The sequence below is a fragment of the Vipera ursinii genome (assembly GCF_947247035.1).
Source record: "Vipera ursinii genome assembly, chromosome: 6".
Classification (NCBI taxonomy): domain Eukaryota; kingdom Metazoa; phylum Chordata; class Lepidosauria; order Squamata; family Viperidae; genus Vipera; species Vipera ursinii.
Window position 1 is genome coordinate 41738090 of NC_139515.1, and position 19923 is coordinate 41758012.

At 37.7% G+C, this 19923-nt stretch overlaps 2 protein-coding genes across 3 annotated transcripts in view; one reads left to right on the forward strand and one right to left on the reverse strand.

Moving 5' to 3' along the window:
• The window catches only part of SRGAP1 (SLIT-ROBO Rho GTPase activating protein 1), a 165647-nt gene extending 157372 nt beyond the window's left edge, over positions 1-8275 (forward strand). Inside the window, exons 19-22 of the mRNA XM_083365575.1 lie at positions 1147-1327; positions 2120-2254; positions 2573-2918; positions 4763-8275. Of these exons, the coding sequence (XP_083221701.1) occupies positions 1147-1327; positions 2120-2254; positions 2573-2918; positions 4763-5140 (1040 nt within the window). The 3' untranslated portion in view covers positions 5141-8275. The remainder of the gene's footprint in view (positions 1-1146; positions 1328-2119; positions 2255-2572; positions 2919-4762) is intronic.
• On the reverse strand, positions 5150-19898 carry KICS2 (KICSTOR subunit 2). Of its 2 annotated transcripts, XM_083365591.1 has the most exons (4): positions 19638-19898; positions 17603-17891; positions 15446-16258; positions 5150-8123 (listed from the first exon to the last, which is right to left on the reverse strand). In XM_083365591.1, exons 1-4 carry the CDS (start codon positions 19870-19872, stop codon positions 7991-7993), a joined length of 1470 nt encoding a protein of 489 aa, XP_083221717.1. In that variant the 5' UTR covers positions 19873-19898; the 3' UTR covers positions 5150-7990. The 2 variants fall into 2 exon arrangements, with proteins under 2 accessions (XP_083221717.1, XP_083221718.1); XM_083365592.1 differs by lacking the exon at positions 5150-8123 and having other exon boundaries at positions 14884-16258.
• Between the last annotated feature and the right edge of the window lie 25 nt (positions 19899-19923).

Genomic DNA, 19923 nt, shown 5'->3' on the forward strand with positions numbered 1-19923 from the left:
CAGCAGGTGGATCACTGGAGGATTGGGGAGGGAGGACGCTGAAGTGGACAGTCAGGCCATTGGCAAGACAGAGCAGCACGTCTGAGCAGAAAGTGGCCTCAAAACAAGTGGGACAGGTAAGGAAAGAAATCCTCGCTCCACCCAGAAACTGCCTTTCTTTCCTTACCTGACTCCCAGCCCCATTCCGCTTCTCCTTCGCGATCCTCTCCTGCCATTTGCAAGGAAACAAAGGAAGGGTTTTTTGGGGGGAAAAGGTCAGTCAATCAATTCCAACTTCATGATCTTTCACGAGAAGTTGGAATTGATTGATTGACCTTTCCCCCCCTTTTTTTCCATTTCCTTGCACATGGCAGTGGCAGAAGATTGCAAAGGAGCAACGGCATGGGGCTGGAAGTCAGGTAAGGAAAGAGACAATTTCTGGGGGGAGCAAGGATTTCTTTCCTTACCTGCCCCACTTATTCCAAGGTCGCTTTCCGCTCAGACGCGTTGCTCTGTCTTGCCAATTGCTCGACCACCCACTTCAGCGTCCTCCCTCTCTGAGCCTCCAGTGCTCCACCTGCTGTTTTGATTGGCCTTCCAGCCCCCACTGTTTCTCCATTCGCTTCTCAGCCTTCGCCACGTGTTTGTGGGACAGAAAAAAAAGTTCCATCAGGCTTTCTAACTTCTTGTGATGTGTCACTTCCTCTGCCGCTAAAAGTTCAATCAAACAATTCCAACTTTTTTTTTTGCACACAGCGGCGGAGTCCTAGGACCGGGGTGACGGCGCCCATGCCCCCAGAGAGGGCTTTGCATGCCACCTGTGGCATGCATGCCATAGGTTCGCCACCACTAGGATAGATATTCTGGTTCTCTAGTCTTCTTGATTGTGCTTTTTGCTATTTTAAACTGTAATGAATTCTTAAGTTCTGTGACCAGAACTATGTACAATATTTCAAGATGGTCTTACTATAGTTTTGTACAAGGTAATTTCATGAAAAAGAGTTCTTTAGTCCTAGCAAGATAGCTTCATTCCTCAGAGATTATTGGGTCCTAAAATGTACCATTTGAATAATATTTTCTTCATTCAGCTTTGCTAATTTTTATTATGTATCCATATCCCTTGGTGTTATAAGCTATTTTTAAAGTCTTGTGAATTGTCTTTCACAGAATGTGATCCAATAGAAGCTATAGCCAAGTTTGACTATGTTGGAAGATCTGCACGAGAACTCTCTTTTAAGAAAGGGGCCTCACTGCTTTTATATCATCGAGCTTCTGATGATTGGTGGGAAGGAAGACATAATGGGATTGATGGCCTTGTACCCCACCAATACATAGTGGTTCAAGATATGTAAGAAACAGCTAATTGTATTGTAATTCCAGAGGTACTCTTTTCAAAACAGCATTTTCCACTGGTGGGAGAAGATCTACAGGTTCTAAATTCCAAAATACAGGATACCAGAAATATTTACAGCTCAACTTTTGCAAGTGCAGCTATGGATTACTCTCTCCCAGCCATTCTGTCATAAATATAAGATAACATATTTCCTGTTCTATGATTTTTATTTTAGTTAGTTTGCTGTCCCTCAACATCAGCCTTCCTATAAGGCTAATTTGAAGTTATAAGTTATTTACTCAACAATTAATAAACTATTGTATTATTTTGAATATAATCATCATTTAGGCAGGCATCTAAAATGAAGGCTGTATCTAGAAACTAAATATTGAATTGAAAATTGCTCTGGCCAGAGGCTTTTGATAGCCATGTATTAGTCAGTGTTTGATTATGCATGTAACAAATGCTGCTGAAAACAGTAACTATAACAATGGCAACTACAGCAAACTAAAATCCCTGGAAAATGACACAAACACAAAGATGTCATCATACAAGTACTGCCATGATGTATCCTAATCTCTGATTTAAGTATGTAGGTCACAGTATTTACATGATAACATCACTATAAAATTTTATCTTTGGCTCCCATTGTTTCTCCTTTTGAATCCCATGCAAAACAGTTGTTAGTGAAGAGAATATAGATGGAAATAAAGGGATATAAAAACCGTGACTGAAAAAAGATGTTTTTCTTGTTTTAAAATTATATACCCTAATTTTGCAAAATGAGATTTTTTTTTAAATGTTTAGGGATGATACATTCTCAGATACACTGAGCCAAAAAGCAGATAGTGAAACCAGCAGTGGGCCAATACTTGAAGACAAATCTTATTCCAAAGATATGAGTTCACCAACAGATTTGAATTCTGAAGTATATCTAGGAAGGTAAATATAATCAATTATTTGTCATTAATTGAGTCTGTTTCATTTATATTGCACTTCAAAATATTAAAATCTATTTTTCTTCACATATAGTAGTCACTAATGCCTGTAATATATATCATTTTTGTTACACATAGAACTTGGAAATTAAGGAATAATGACTAGTCATGTGTAAGATAATATTTGAAAGGGCAACTTTCTCAGTTCAAATTCTGAATTCAAATTATCATGCTGCAGCACCATTGCCAGTTGGGAAGGGTTTTGAAAGAATTATTTATGCATTCTTTATTTTGTCTTCTGAAACTTCCTTTTGCCTTGCAGGCAGCACAAGAGATCTGAACTCCCACTTTCTGGCAGACGTCCTGGCAGGACCAGTGATGGACACTGTCCAGTTCATACACCACATGGCCCTACTAATTCCTCAATGGAATTAGTTTCCTCCAGTATGGCAAGCCACACTACTTCTCGAACTGTCCTTCAGAACCACAGCCTCATAACAGATAGCCCAGAAAGGAGACGGAAACCTGGCCACAGCAGCCTCACCAATATTAGTAGACATGAATCTCTGAAAAAAAGTGACAGCCCTCCAATTAGAAGATCAACCTCATCTGGCCAGTACCCTGTTTTCAATGACCACAAACCACTTGACCCAGAGTCAATTGCTCAGGTATGCATTGTTAACATACAAACAATTGAGGGAGGTGAATTGTATCAGGCAATATATCTCTTTTCATCATCATAAATCTCTTGAGTTATGTTGGGGTGAAAATCCCCAAATTGGATGGTGGGAGGGGAGAGCAAGTATGTTGATTAGGAGTTCTAAGAGTTGAAATTCCAGCACACATCCAGAGGATGCCAAGTTAGGGAAGGCTGCATTATATCATCAGCATTTTGTAAATAGGCTTGAGTGAATAGTTCCTTCCTTTTAAAATCAACCTTCATAAGTAAAGAACAAGCAGTCAAGTAATTCACTGCACTCAAGCATTTGGTAGGGGAGTCGTAAAGTCCTTGGAAGAGATATTCAAATATGGTTAGTGTCTGTACCTATAAAGATCAGAACCGCAAGCCAGGGTAGTCCCTGGGATACTATGAAAGTGAAAGTTGGACTTTAAAGAAGCAGGGTGGGAAGAATGTTGACTTCCTTGGTGTTAGAGAAGACTCCTGATAATACTGTGGACAGCCAAGAAAACAAGCTGATGCATCATTGAACAAATCATCTCAAGAGTTCTCATTTGAGGTCCAAATGACCAGGGTCTAAATTATCCTATTTTGGACAAATTACGCAAAGATTCAGCTCTCTGGAAAATGTTCTATTGCTGGGAAAGGTAGAACAAAGGAGAAGAGGACAACCAGCAGCAAGATGGATGTACTCAGTTACAGTAACTATGAGTGCACCATTGGGAGACTTGAAAAGACAAGTTAGGGATAGATTGTCACAAACAAAATCTATCTATGTGGTTGCTAGAAGTTGAAAATGACTTGATGGCATATAATAAACCACTCTCTAGCAGCTGTTCAGCTTCTCTGAATTGTAGCTTAGTTCTGAATTCCTTGTCCATATCTGTATAGCTGCATTACTATTTGCTAAGATCTTTTAATTGCCATTCATTGATTGACATTTTTATTATATAAAAATATGTCATTAATGCCTACATTTTATTCAAGTATTCCATAAATGTCTGTAAGAAAACTCTTTTTTGGTACAAAATTCAGCTTTTTAATATTGTCTTCTCGATATTTTGCTGTTACACCAAGTACGGTTCTGATCCAAATTGCACATATGCTTTGCAGAAAACCATTGTACAATTGTGTTCGCTCCAATTTTTCTCCAGTGTTGACTTTAGTTTATGCGCATGCATGCATATTGGTGCCTTCTTACATTAGTTAAATCTCTACAACCATGGTTTGAAAATGCTTTTATAATGTCAGTCTTTTAAATTTGAAAGGCTGTCCCTATCTCATCCTTCCCAAATATACAGTAACTCTAAAAATAAAGCTGAGGTCAAGGTCCTCAGGCTTTTACTTTGATCAAAGCATCAGTATTGTATTTCACCCAGTCAGGAAGCATCTGGTGGTACCTTGCTGTGAGTAAACAGTGCTAAACTTGTTTTCTGTTTAATTCACAAAGCCAATTTTAAATAAAATGAAATAAATATATCCTTCTTCCTTTGTCTTCCATGAACATTTATTTATCTGTTCTCTTTCCCAGTTAAGCTTTTTAACTCTCTGCTTGGGGTGGCCTTTCCTACTTCTTCTTTCAGTTCTGTCTCTTTTCAGAATCGTTATCACTTGAATTGAATGCTGGTGTATATGCATACATAAGACAAAGTAAATTATTGTATTTTGTATATGATCTGTATGGATAATTCAAGGTACACACACATTTATGCATGCAAATCCAGGATTTACATGTATCTCTGTTGCTTCATATAAAAGTAAAGAGTATTTACAAAGCTTGACTTTCCCATTTCTGTAGTAATTGTCAACATATTTGCTTCTCCCTTTTAATAGGATATTGAAGAAACAATGAATACGGCTCTAAATGAACTTCGGGAACTGGAACGCCAGAGTTCTGCAAAACATGCTCCAGATGTTGTCCTTGATACCTTAGAACAAATGAAGAATTCTCCCACCAACATGACCTCAACAGAATCTTTGAGTCCTCTTCACAATATCATGTTAAGAAATGCCGAGACTCAGATTCGCCGTAGCACTAGTTCTTCCAGTGATACTATGAGTACCTTCAAGCCAATGGTGACACCAAGAATGGGCGTGCAGCTGAAGCCACCTGCACTGAGACCAAAGCCAATAGTTCTTCCAAAAACAAATCCAAGCATAGGCCCCTCTTCTCCTTCCCAAGGCCCAGCTGACAAGTCTTGCACGATGTAGCACCCAAGAAACCAAATGTAGAGTGAACTACCAAAAGAATGTATCCGTGATAGTTGTCTGAATTCCAGTATATTATTATATATTTAGGAAAGGAGAGATTCATTTTTTAAATGTTAAAGTCTTGATCTACCTACTTTAACATGGGTATTTAATAGAAGTTGGGTTCAATTTTTAAACTGGAGCATTCGGTGTCCACATTTGCAATACATGCTTAATACAGTTAAAGACTCAGTGCATTTTTACAGCATGCTGAGCTTGATTAGATTGGGTTGGGGGTGTAGTTTAGCACATTGCACAAACCCAGCCTATTTGGTTAGGTTATGATCCAGTGTATCACAGAAAGGCAGTAAATTACGTGTGTTGTGTATGCCATTTTAAAGCAGCGGGAATACACACATTTACTTGAAATCTCCACACTGCACCTTTTCTGTTGAAAACACCACAGTCACTGTCAGCATCACACTAATTTAACAATGTATACTTGACTGTAGTTTTAAGACTTCACAAAGAATTATGGTTATTTGAAATGAATATGTTAAGAAATAGGGCTTATTTTTAGTGCTGCCTGGTTCTAGTTCATTTTTCAGAAGGTCTGAGGCTGTGTCTTAACAATTACTAAGAAGCCCGTCAAAGTCAATGCAGAAAGGAGACTCACTTTGACATTGCCTTCTGTAGTAGCTATTCAGTATGCATGTAACAGTCCTAGTACAGCTCACTGACAGGATATGAGGAATTAAATTGCTTCTAGGAAACAGCAGTTTTTTAAGCCACTGAAAGTCTGTGGTCAGAATAACAATTGTGGTCTTCTTCTGGTTGATATGCAGTGGACACCTTCACCAGGCTGACCAGGAATACTGAGAATTGTGTTGAAGGACTCTGTATTGAAGAAAGCCATTCAGTGGGTTGTTTCTAATGCCTCCATTCAGGCCTATTGCAGTGCAATAAAACTAGACATTAGCTACTGAATCTTTCATATACGGTAACTCTTTGTTACAATTCAGCTCAAAAACTGTTTACATTCCTAAGAGCCACTTGTCTGGACAGGTTTTAATTAATAATCTGTTAAAAAAAAGCATTCCAGGACAGCTGCAAACTAAATGAGTAAATTGTTAATAGTTTAAAGCTGCTGCATCTTCAAGATTATGAAACACAGTGCATACAGATGAGTTGTGGGGGTTTTTTTGTTAGTTTATTTAAATTGAATTATCTCTTTTTCAACTGGAATAACTCCTTCAATTAAGGCAAGAGTTTATTGTTTTCTACTGTTCTATAATCTGAATAAAATGTCTCAGAACTATTTTTTCTAATTATGCATCTTTTTCATGTGTGAGTGAACTCTTTGAACTTGCATAGTGCTACATCATTAGGAACGTTTCTGTTATATGTGACCTGTCTCGACAACTCTTGCACAAACTGACACCAAGCCATGTCCTTTCTCTGAATGTTTTATAGCTTACCTTTGCACTCTAAAGGAGATTTTATTGTTTATCATTAATTAAAAATAACAAAAAATTAAAAACATGGTCTAGGGAAATGTGGGATAGGGGAAGAGTCAGTTTATATCCATTGACACATAAAATTGAAACCAAATACTTATTTTCACATAGTTCTTGTCCCAATAGAAACTTGAACTTCTTCCATTTGAACATTTTTCTCTTACATTATATGAAATTCCAAAATGTAGACTAGCTAACACGTGAAAACACTTGTTATTGCATAACATTTGAAACGCATTGTTCCCTGCTAAGTGAAGTTGACTCATTTTGTTAAGTGATCATAAATTCTAAAACTCATGAAATTAGCTAAGAAGTTCACAAAAGTTCCTCTTTCCTAATGTATTGAAAATCAGCTGCTCAGTACTTATTTCTGATTTAAAGTGAAACTGTTTTATTTTATTTATTTTATTTTAATTCCATTTATATCCCGCCCTTCTCCGAAGACTCAGGGCGGCTTACAAGCTTAGCAGTAGTAAGTATTATATTTTGTAAAACTTGCAGGCCTATTTTTGGGGGGACCAATTTTTGTGTGCACCAGATGACGTAGTTAATAGCTATTTAGCAAAAACCTTTAGAAATTAATGATGTTCATTAATATGAGACAAAGAATCCACTTAGGCACATTCAGCTATGGTATGCTGAATTATATTTTTGGCCCTCAATGGACTGAAACAATAGAACTTTCATATTTATCAATGGGGTCACCAAAATGAACTATGACATGTCTCTACCCTAGTAACTTAACTAAGGCCACACACTCAGTATAGAGGCTTCAGCTAATATAAAATTTGTGTAACATGACAGTGACCTGTGTAAGGTTGAGAATTGTTTGCTTAACTAGACCAAATCTGAGATCTGTGGGACAAACTTGAAAATGTCAGCTTTCTTTTAAGTGCATTCTAGCCTAGTGATTGTTGTTATTAAAAGGCCATATGGCGTAACCAAGGAGAGGGCCTGTATCTTGAAAGTGCATAAGGAAATTCTGTATGTCTGAATATAACTGTACTGGCTTTCATACTGCTTATATTAGAAATTGTTTAGTGAAGAAAAATATTAGGAACAGTGAGTTCAGTGAATGTTTCTAGTTAGAGCATTCACTTGAGTTAAAATGTGTGTAGTTTGATGGTATGTTGTAGCTACTTCAAGTATAGTGAGTGGATATATATAAAAGGAAATATGGATACAATTACAGGCATAGTGAAAGCTAAAAGCCTCTCTACTAATCAAGTCAGTATTGTCCTTGACTGTCAAGTTAGATAGATTGCAGTACTGGTAGCTTCCTGCTTGTTGACTGTTACCTAATTGTGTCAATGTACATCTGTAAGTATGTACATGTGGAAGTGCCTTTACATTTTTAGAGAAGCTGCTTTGGCTTAACTTCTTGTACTATTGCATTTTCATTTCCATGTTCTGTTGCTTTTGTACTGCCGTGTTCCCACATTATTTCCATTGTGAAGGAAAAAAAAGGAATTAACAATTGCACAGTCCTGGAAGAAAAGAAGAAGAAAATGTACTGTTAAGCTGTTGTGACAATGCACTTTTATGTATAGTACTGTATATTTTGGCATGTACCATATACTTTGAAAATTGTTTCTCATAATGTAACTTTATAATAAATAAGGATAGTTCTGTCAGAGTATATTTTTGTTGAATGATATTTGTTAGTCATTTTTATACTTGGATGCCCTTTAAATCCTTTCTCCCTATTCAGTAAATAAGAGCTGCTTGTTACCGTTGAGACACATTTGTATTTTATTTATTTATTTATTTATTTATTTTAATTTCATTTATATCCCGCCCTTCTCCGAAGACTCAGGGCGGCTTACAAGCTTAGCAGTAGCCTTCATTCTATGTATATGCCTGCTTATTAGGGCTTTCATTTTGTACCCCATCAACTCCTAAATGGAAATTTCAGTGTCAGATTCTTTACTTGAGGGTTTATTAGTTGACCAGGCAGCCAACATGTGATGGTGGTGCAGCATCAGATCTAATGCTTCTGAAGTGCACAGGCTGCTGCCAAAAGACTAGAACTTTCCCTGCAAAATTTAAACTGAGGAAACGCTTCTTAAAATTCCAATCCAAATTAATGTGAACCATGAATTTTACAAAGGTTGCAAAACTGTGGGAAAACTACCCTTAAAATGTTATACATTAAAAATTTCTAGTACACTAGAAGTTATTGCATATTCACAGACAGCTATTTCATAGCTGAAACACTACTTTAGCTGTCTGCCAGACTTATCCATAATTATTCATTGCCTTGTGTTATTAACAATTACAAATATTTTATACCATTTCTTATTATCAATGGTTCTAAAGCAATTTACCATATCAAAAGCAGACTGGAAATATTTTTTGAGAAAGATATGGCCATAGGGATGAGCTAGGAAATGCCAAATGAAAGTTGGAATTTGAAAAATGCTTGAAATACGTCAACATTTATACTGCTGCTTGTACAAGTAGGTCTTAAATTATGACCACAATTTTGCAATTTTGGTTGTAAGTTGCAATCCTGTAACCCAGCCTGAACTGACTGAAAAAAGACTCGATGATCTGCTTTTCAGCTGTCATGAACTGCATCTTCCCTCCACCCCCATCAACACTGACTGGAACAGTCCCTAGAGAAAGGAAGAAAACCAACATAATACAGTGCCGGCCACCCTCAATTCTCAAAGTCGGTCAGAAGGATACCATGATTGATGGTATTGAACAGCTTTTGAGATGTCAAGAAGAGCCAGAATGGATGCACCAGCTCCATCCCTTCCCTCCAGAAGTCATCCATGAGTGCAATCAGTGTCGTATCAGTCCCAAACCCTGGTCTGAACCCTGATTGAAAAGGGTGTATATAACCCAGCTCATCCAGGGTTCTCTGTGGTTACTATACAATTACTCTCCACAATCTTACCTCCAAAAAGAAGTTGGATACTGGACAAAAGTTACCCAGACTGCATTTAAATGAGTCCTTTTTGTGAAACCAGAAAGCTCCAAGGGAAAGAAAAAGTTGGGTTAGCCTCGAGCACTGATTTGATGAAGTTTTTTTCACTGGTTGAATGCAACTAAGGATTTGCAAATCTAGTTTGAGAATGGAATGTTCAGAAAACTGCTTGGGTAGAGCTGCCAACATATTGACAGTGTCTGGAGGCTGTTCAGATTTGGATGGGGTAGAAAGACTTCAGATCAATAATGATGCCAAGTGGCTGTCACTTGGTTCCCTAGAATCAGTTGTTACCATTGTTTGGCTTGGGTGCACTTTACAGTTTATGACTAATGTACAACTTGAGATCTTTCTGGACTTGCAGCTCAAAGAGCAGGTGACAGTTGTGGTCAGGAGGACAAATGAGGTGGAAACAAAACTACCTAGGTTAAAAGGTGGTTTCATTCATCCCCACCAAAGTAAGCTAAGTGTTCAGGCTCCTTTGAAACACTAGAACCCTGCCAGATCAAATCAGCTGAGCAAGTACAATGAGACACCCTCCAATAACCATATCCTATAGATAATAATCAGCACCTTGAATCACACCCAAAAGCAAACTGGCAACTAGTACAGCCAACAAAGAAGAGATGTTACAGAGGCATATCAGGTTAGGCCTACCACTACCCTTGCTGCTGCATTCTGGACCAGCTGGAGTTTTGGGGTAGTGTACAATGGCAGTCCCATATAGAATCCATTGCAATACCATAACCATTAGGTGACTATCTGAAGGATTCCCACCCCCCACCCCACATCCAGGAAGGGGCAAAACTGATGCACCAGATGAAGGCCCTTCTGGCCAGAGCTGCCACCTGCTCATTGAGCAGAAACTCTCAGTCCAAGAGGCACCCAAGTTACATACCACCTGTGAATAGCAAAGCATTACTCCATCTATTCTTTCATACATTTGTAGATATATAATTCTGGTATATTTTCTTGTTTGGAGAAATGCATTTGAGAAAATTATTTTTGAACAACGTATATAGGGAATTTGATGAAACTCTTACACATTTTTGAGAAGTGCTACAGAAAATTAGGGATTCCAAGGAATATCTTCTGACTCTGTATCTATAAAATGAGTGTTTTGTTTGCAGTCACAAATCTCAAGACTAAGCACTATTTATATTAGTTTTCAAATCCTAAATATGTGTGCAAGTCCAAAAAGGTTGAAGGACCCAGATCGATTAGGACCCAAATATTTACAGCTTAAAGGTATGAGTATTTTTCTTTAAATAACCTGTTGTGCAATGATAACTTACTGTCAGGTATGGACTGTAGCTTTGTTATATTAGTACATTTGTATGATATTCCCTGAAGCTCAGATAATATATTATCAGTTTATCCTGTAATCCTCTAGCATGAGATCATTACAACAAGAGGGAATCTATATCTCTTTTACAAAACTAAATGCTTTTAACTTTAACATTAATATAGAGATTTAAAATTACATTTCCTGAAAGGTGTGCAGTTAAAGAATTAGCTGGCCACTGTTTATAAGGAAAACAGCAAAAAAACAAACAAACCCAAAGCTAAAGGAACTGGGAGAGGAAAAAGGCAGGTGTCAGTTAGACAAGATAAAAATGGGGAAACTAGTATACATCATAGGAGAGCAGAAAAACACAGGATTGTCCTTGTGATGATCATTCTATGATGAAGCATTCAGTAATTGTGACTGATGAACCAATCAACCCATATTAGCTGTTCATGTAATGTTATTGTTAAAGTTTTAACTGTGTACAATTAACTATTCCACTCAGCAAATGAAAGATAGAATACCTGCCTTATTCACATCTAAAATACGACATTTGGAAATTAAGCAAAAAGATAATCTACAAATGTTATCTTTCTTGTCTCAGAGCAATAGCAATTTGTCCCTTCCCCCAATGCTATCATTTCAAAAACAAGTAATCCATTGTTTGCTGCACCTAGATATAGCAGGGCAGCTGTTTCATTTCAGTGGGGGGTTTTTCCCAAAAGTAGCCTGTGTTGCTCAACCTATGCATTGTCCTTGTGATATTGACAAAACCCAGTGTTAAATCCACAATTCTGTGAGATCAAGGGATGTAGACATATGAAATGTAAGTAACATAATTATGTAGACATTCTTACTTTTTATTCTGTATTTTGTCTAAAGTTTGACTAAAAGAAGCATAGTCATTCACATTTCCTTGTTCACACGCATTTGTCCTGGCTTTCATTGCATATAGCTATTTTAAGCTATTCTGATGACTGGCAAGCCTTGGTGGAGTTAAAAAAAAAAGAAATGAAACAATTGAAAAACATTTGGTGTTTATCACCAAGTAAATATTTCATTACTGTAAGTGTTCTACATCAGGGCTTTTCAACCTTTTCACCCATTGTACCACTTTTAGGATATGGCAACATCCGAGTACCACCAGTCGTCTAGCAAGGTGTCAAAAACTTGATGACCAAAAAAAAAAAAAACCCCAAGGAAAAAAGTGAAGTACAGGTAGTCCTCGACTTACAACAGTTCGTTTAGTGACTGTTCGAAGTTACAATGTCACTGAAAAAAGTGCCCCCCAAGCCACAGCCAAGCAAGACACTCTTCCTCCTGTCCGGGGTTTTCATTGTTGTGAGCATTTCTGTTGAGGATTGGAAGTGGGGCTGGAGCGGGGGTGGGGTTGGTTTTTATTCCCCCCCATCTGCTAGGTGGCTGCAGCAGGTTTTGGTCACTTCACGTGACCCTGGAACACTGTGACCATTATAAATATGAATCAGTTGCCAAGCATCTGAATGTAAATCACAAGACCCTGGAGATGCTGCAACATTCCAGCTGATTGGCATTTCTTCTGGGCTCAGAGAAATGCCAGGATCAGCGCCGAGCTCCCCTCCCCCGCTACCACTTTTCTAGGATGGTTGTGTACCACCTGTTAGATGCCAATGTACCTGTACCACTGGTTGAAAAGCCCTGTTCTACATGAGGGTTGGTTCTACGTGGGGCTATCAAAAACCAATAATTTTTTTTAAAAAATCAGATGGTACATAATGCAAAAGCCTGCATATTTGCTAGTCACCCTAAGTCTGTGTTTCTCAAGCAGGGCAAGTTTGAGATGTATGGCTAGTTGAGGAATTCTGAAGTCTATGTAGCTTAAATTTGTCAAACTTGAGAAACACTAAGTGCTTACAGGCTACTGTACACAGTTGCTATGAGATACTCTACTGCATGGCATAGGTCCAGATTACCTGAGGAATAGTCTCAATCCAATGGAACTGGCCTGTTCCACTCGCCCTAGCAGAGAAGGCATGCTATAGATCCTGTCAGTCAAGGTATTCCAGTTGGGGTGTGTGTGTCCAAAAGAGCAGTATCTGCCGTGGCTCCTGCCCTTTGGAATATCTGCTCCCCCCCTCTTGTGAGAACTGCTCCTACTCTCCTGACCTTCAATAAGGATCTGAAGACCTGGCTCTGCCAGCTGGCCACAAGGGGAGGTGGTAGATGGACCAATAGAAGATCCCACCTCCTCCCTTGCACATCCTGTCTATTCCTCTCCATCTTTTAATTATAATTTGTACTTTTATTAGAAATATTTACTTTTATGGTTTTATTAGTTTTAATGTTGTAAGCCACCCAGAGTCCCCTTGCGGTGAAATGGGTGGCAAATAAATTTAATAATTCAATAAACTTAAATAAGTCAAGATTCTAACCCAGTCCAATGGTTTAACCCAGGATTATTTTGAAGCTGTTAATTGTAACTTGAATATAAATAGAAGAACTGAATTATTTGCCTGCTTTTACAAAGAACTATTAGCCAAACTCCTTTCATACATAATTTATTTTATTAATCTGAAATACAATAGTCCAAATAGAGCCAAAATAGCATTTATTTTAGTTAAAACTTAGTATTTAAAATACTAATTCTGATTTCTGATTTTTGTCCTGCTAGTTTTTACCAGATTTTTTATAATACAGTAGTTCCTTCTTATTTTACATATCATGTTTCTATTTTTCCATTCTAATTTTTAATTAATTTTATTAACATTCAAATTAGAGTGTCATTAATTTAATGAAGAATCCCACTTGCTAACCCTCAGCACTTAGTTTTAGAATTGAAAATTACTGCTGCTCAACCTTGCCAGTAATGTTGTAGCTTTAAAATGTACCATTTCTTTTCTTATACAATATGTAAATGTAAGGAGTTTCAGAATAATTACTTTCAGGTCTGTATCACATTAGAAAAATACAGTATGCCAGACCAAGCTTGTACAACTATCTGAAAGGTGCAGAAACAATGAAAAAATAATTTATTCTACAATGTATTTAATTTATTGCACTTACAGTGAGGGAAAATTATTTGATCCCCTGCTGATTTTGTACGTTTGCCCACTGACAAAGAAATGATCAGTCTATAATTTTAATGGTAGGTTTATTTTAACAGTGAGAGTCAGAATAACAACAAAAAAAATCCAAAAAAACACATTTCAAAAAAGTTATAAATTGATTTGCATTTTAAGGAGTGAAATAAGCATTTGACCCCTTCACAAAATATGACTTAGTACTTGGTGGCAAAACCCTTGTTGGCAAGTCCTGTCCCCTTAGCAGAAAAACACCACAAAGCATGTTTCCACCTTCATGATGGATGGTGGGGATGGTGTTCTTGGGGTCATAGGCAGCATTCGTCCTCCTCCAAACATGGCAAGTTGAGTTGGTGCCAAAGAGCTCGATTTTGGTCTCATCTGACCACAATACTTTCACCCAGTTCTCCTCTGAATCATTCAGATGTTCATTGGCAAATTTCAAATGGACCTGTACATGTGCTTTCTTCAGCAGGGGGACCTTGCGGGCACTGGAGGATTTCAACCCTTCACCAATTGTTTTCTTGGTGACTATGGTCCCAGCTGCCTTGAGATCACTGACAAAATCCTCCCAAGTAGTTCTGGGCTGATTCCTCACCATTCTCATGACCATTGCAACTCCAGAAGCTGAAATCTTGCATGGAGCCCCAGACCAAGGGAGATTGAGTTATTTTGTGTTTCTTTCATTTGCGAATAATCACACTAACTGTTGTCACCTTCTCACCAAGCTGCTTGTAGCCCATTCCAGCCTTGGTTAGGTCTACAATCCTGTCCTGACATCCTTGGACAGCTCTTTGTTCTTGGCCATGGTGGAGTTTGGAATCTGACTGTGGACATGTGTCTTTTATACAGGTAACAAGCTGAGATTAGGAGCACTCCCTTTAAGAGAGTGCTCCTAATCTCAGCTCATTACCTATATAAAAGACACCTGGGAGGCAGAAATCTTAATGATTGATAGGGGATCAAATACTTATTTCACTCATTAAAATGCAAAACAATTTATAACTTTTTGAAATGCATTTTTCTGGATTTTTTGTTGTTATTCTCTCTCACTGTTAAACCTACCATTAAAATTATAGATTGATCATTTCTTTGTCAGTGGGCAAGCGTACAAAATCAGCAGGGGATCAAATAATTTTTCCCCTCACTATACTTCTAAGTTCTAGCATTTTCCAGTGACTATGACTGAAAAATACTTTAAGAGAAGACAGTGGGCTCCGGGTTGAAATCTTCAACCAAATTTTCTGCAGATCCTGCAGTAATAAAAGATAAAGTGCATATAGGAAGAACAAGGAAGGGTCACAGACAAAAAAAAATCAAAATTCCATAATGATCATTTTAGTGCACATTTGTGTAATCTGCATGTTCCCATTCAATTTTATATAATTCTGACTTTTCATTCCAAAAATGCTTAATAATTAATGTTCATAATTACTTATTAAAATGACAACATATACAAATGCCTATTTTGAGGACATTTTGAACGTTGCGTTACTGTTGTCTATTTTGTCTTAATAGTCCTCTTACCCTTTGGATCCCGGCTTCAGGCTCGCAAAAGCTTTAGAGTTCTTAAGAGAATAGGAAGTTTCATTGAGGAAAGAGATAAAATGAGAGTCTCTCTCAGACTTTTTGGATTCAAAAATAACCACAATGGTAAAATGAGGTTCAGGTCGGGTTAAGAAGTACGTGCTTTGAACTTTGTCATCATAGAAATGGACAACCTTTTCCAAAGTATTCAGATCAGAAGCTTTATCAGTCATAATCATGATGACATTAGGCCAGTGCATGACAGGCCTGTCATTGGGCAGTGATACCACTGCAGGATACTGGTCTACACCCTTTGGGGCTTCCCTATAGGACTGGGGGTGATGATAACCATGTCCCTGAAAGCTCTCTGAGCCACGATTGTCAAAGATTAATGAAATATTAACAGCATCATATTTCCTGATGAAGCTGGAGATTTTCCCAAAATAATCAGGATTAGCTTTTGCAGTCAAAGTTTTCATTTCAGATAAGGTTGTTTGTCGACTAAGTGCCTCATGAAAGTAAAAGCTAAATTTGGCAAGGAGAATATTTTTGAGTTTCATTAGCCACAGGAAAAGATGTGGAGGTTGAACAGCTTTCTGAGACTGGCCACCAAAGAGATGCTTCTTTGTTTCCCGCTGCTTCTCAAAAATCTGTCCCCATGTCTGCAATTTCATGTGAGCATTGTGCAAGTGGACCAAAGATGGGAGGAACTTCCATTCAGAGATCTGGGCCTGAGCCTTCAGAAGATGCATAAGCACATCAGTTTCTAACTGGAAATTGCCCTCCAGAGGACTAAGGATTGGGTGATGAAATCTAGAAAAGGGGAAAATAGTACATAAAAGACATTATTTCAACAAGCTATTGTTTTAGTATATATATATATATATATATATATATATATATATATATATATATATATATATATATATATATATATATATATATAATCTCCAACATTCTTATAGTATATATAGTACAAAAGGAGAATGCTATCATTCCTTGATAGTATTTCTAAGCAAGCAATTAATGAAAGCTGTAATACCACACTTTTTCACAAAAATGTAATATTCACCAGGTAGTTCCATACTTGCTACAGAGCCTGCTTGCTCTAGTGGTTAAGGCACCAGACCAGAAACTAGGAGACTCTGAGTTCTAGTCCTGCCTCAGGCATGAAAACCAGCTGGACAACTTTGTAATTCTCTCTCAGCCCAACCCACTTCACAGGGTTGTTGTTATAGGGAAAATAGGAAGAAGGAATATTAGGTATTGTTGCTTTATTTGTAAAAATAAGAAAGGCAGGATATAGATCAAGTTTGATGAATGAATCATTCTTATATCAGTGAGTTTATAACAAGTCAGCCTTAAGCACCCTTGGCACTAGATATCCAATGTCTTAAGTGCTATGAATTATTTTATTTACTCGGATGGCAAATCTCAAAAGATCATTATTATCCAACAATTATCCAACGATCATTATCCATCCCATCTCATTCATGTGTGCACCTACAGAACTCTTAGGTCTTAACAGAGTACATTCTAATTGCTTAAGAGAGATGACCTAAGGATAGTATCAGTTATGTAATTAAATTGTACTCTATGACATCACTTTTTCTTGTTTGCCCCCCCTTCCTCAAAACATTTTTGCCTAGAAAATCACATTTGGGTCTATATTATATGCATTTCAGTTTTAGGCAAATCATAGGTCTGATTATGGTCTACATTTAAGCAACTATGTTTTCTGGTTAAAAATGAAGATAAAAACAGTGGTATATTTGCTATAGAGTTCTAACTCTAAATATTATAAATATATATAACTGAATACTGAAAAATTGCCTACACTCTGTTGATACTATGAATATACTACATATTTTCCAGGAATAGAAACTAAATGATCTCTTAATTTTTGAAATTTAAAACATGCTTTCATTTTATTCAATGGCTGATCTGGCGAGTCTTAATTAGAGTTTAGATAGTAGAAAACGGGAATTTCAGCGCTGTTGGTTAGACTGGAAAGTCCTAAAGCATCCTGAAAGCACAGTAAACCACCTTCTTACTGTTGGCAGAATAACTGTGCAGATACAGTCACCAAGAGCTCAACTTGAAAATATTGTTACCACTTTTACCATAGCAATAAGAATCTTATGTACACACACTAACCTTGAGCTGTATCTTTTCAGGATGGATTCCAAAACATTTATCAGTTCCTCAGAGTTTATATACTTTTGGGTACTGAGGCTGTACATTTTTTCATAAAAGTCAGCAATTTCCATCCGAGCCTGGACAAAGAAGCAGAGCTGTTCAGAAAGATGAGAAAGCAGTTCTTCAAGGTGAGGAGCTGTTCCTCCCACTGCATTCCGACCGGTTGCTACCACCTTCTTCAGCTCATTATGCAGAGACGTATATATAGTTCGTATAGAATCCTTCCGGCTGAAGAATGACTGCCCACCTATTGTTTGTTGTTAGAGAGTAGGGTGTTACTAAAGATAGGAATGAAATAATATGATACAATATTCATGCAAATTTTCTTTGGATTATTAATGATACATTCAGGGGTGCACTTTAATAGCTGCTTTCATTAATATCTATTCATATTGTAATTAAAATATTAACTTACAATGATTTATCAGCATGATTTATCTATTAATAGACTTCTTTTACATCTCTCAAAATCCAACCTGTTTCCAGAATATTTAAAACTTTAAGATTAGTTATAACAAAAAACAGACCCTTTCCTGGGAATTAATGTAAACAGTCTTTGTTAAATGTTGATACTTCACATTGCTACTAAAAGCTCTAGATGGTTCAGCATTTTGATCAAGCAGATGAAACTTTATCAGTGGTGGGATTCAGCCGGTTTGCACCACTTCAGCAGAACTGGTAGCTAATTTTTTGTTGCCCAGGCCAAGAATGGACTTCCAAAAGTGGCATCCACACAGAGAACCGGTGGTTCACATATTCGAATCCCACCACTGACCTTTATATAAGTATACTGTTAACAGTCAAGGTAATGACTATATGTACCAGAAGGCCTGCATATAATGTGATAAGACTATTGTAATAACCATGAAGAGAATTAAAAGAAGAAAAATAACCCTTTCATGAAGGTAGAATCATAGGTAGCTGCGAATTTAGAACCTATTTTAAATGATACTTTTTTCTTGCACTTTATTCTCCTTTAAATATTAAGACATTTTCATTACTTCCCTCAGAATGCGCCAGTCATTTTATTACCTATTCTTTTCTTAATATTTTCTTTTTCAGCTACTACATAGTTTCATTTCTCTCTCCAACTTCCTTTCTTCCTTTGATCTGTAACTTTTATGTGTTTCTAAGCCAGGATAGTTTTTACTATTCTTCTGCAATACTTAGTGCATGTTAAGCAATACTACAAATTATGTTAATTAGCCACATTACATAAAACAATATAATCCAGAAGAAAGCCTATTGATAATACCAACTTTGAGATTTTGAGGACTAGTCTTAAAATTTATACTACATAGCTCATAGACATAGACTGTTCCTACATTTATCATATATATTAGACCTATTGTTCACTACCCTCTCACTTTAAAGACAATTTTAGTTATTTTTGGTCAACTAAATTTGAGAAGCCTTAAAAGAAAATTCAGTCCCAAATATTAGCTACTAACTTCCTGAGATTCTACAAAAGAACAGAGCTTTTAGTTCAAAATGGGCAACACAGCTCCCCAAATATTAATCTACAAGGAAACCAGAGTTAATCAGGTATGTGGGGGGCAGGATCAATTTATGTTACTGTTTCAAGCATTGATTTTCCTATGTAATCTGCACGTTCTGTCTAAAAGTAACACCTCCCCACCATAAGGAAAAGTATTTGCTAAAGACGCAGAGGAGGAAAAGACAGCGAGGTGTACAGGTCATTCTGAAGGGAGCAACGGTGCTTCGGATAAGTTTAGGAATGCATTAATTTGGAAATTTGGGAAACTGAACCGGTTCTGTAAGAAATGTCGGGATTAAGCCTCCCAAGCACTGATTTTTTGGCGAAAAGGCTACTTTTGCAGACTCAACTTCCCCCAGCCCTACGCCGTCCTTCTCTAGCCCTGCAAGAGTTGACACTCCTTCCCAGGGAAGCGACCCCAAAGCAGAATGAACGGAGCCGACAGGGTGGGAAAAGGCGAACTGCAGCGCCCAGCGGCAGCCCGAGTTTGAGTACCTAGCTTCTGGCCCAGGAAGGTCATGCTATGGTAGGCTTTTTCAGCCGCCGCCAGATGGGCCAGCCCCGCCAGAAGCGAAAGCCAACTGCTCCCGGCATTCTTGTTAGCCTCGCGTTCCTTCTCCACATTGTCCTTGGCCTTGTCGTAAGAGAAGATGCCTAAATGAGAGAAAAACGTCTCCAGCACTGCCTGCTCCACCGGGACCGGCGCTCCCACGGGCATCGGCTCCCCCATTAGCCGCCGCGACAATCACAACTGCCTCAGCTCGCCAGCCTTTGGGCCGAG

Bases quoted from the DNA above. Each gene is read 5' to 3' on its own strand.
- KICS2 (XM_083365591.1), bottom strand. From the start codon at position 19,872: ATGGGGGAGCCGATGCCCGTGGGAGCGCCGGTCCCGGTGGAGCAGGCA. The intron at 17,892-19,637 runs GTACTCAAACTC...AACAAACAATAG, and splicing joins CTTCCTGGGCCAGAAGCTAG to GTGGGCAGTCATTCTTCAGC. The intron at 8,124-15,445 runs GTAAGAGGACTA...CTTTTCTTCCAG, and splicing joins CTGAAGCCGGGATCCAAAGG to GACTGTGCAATTGTTAATTC.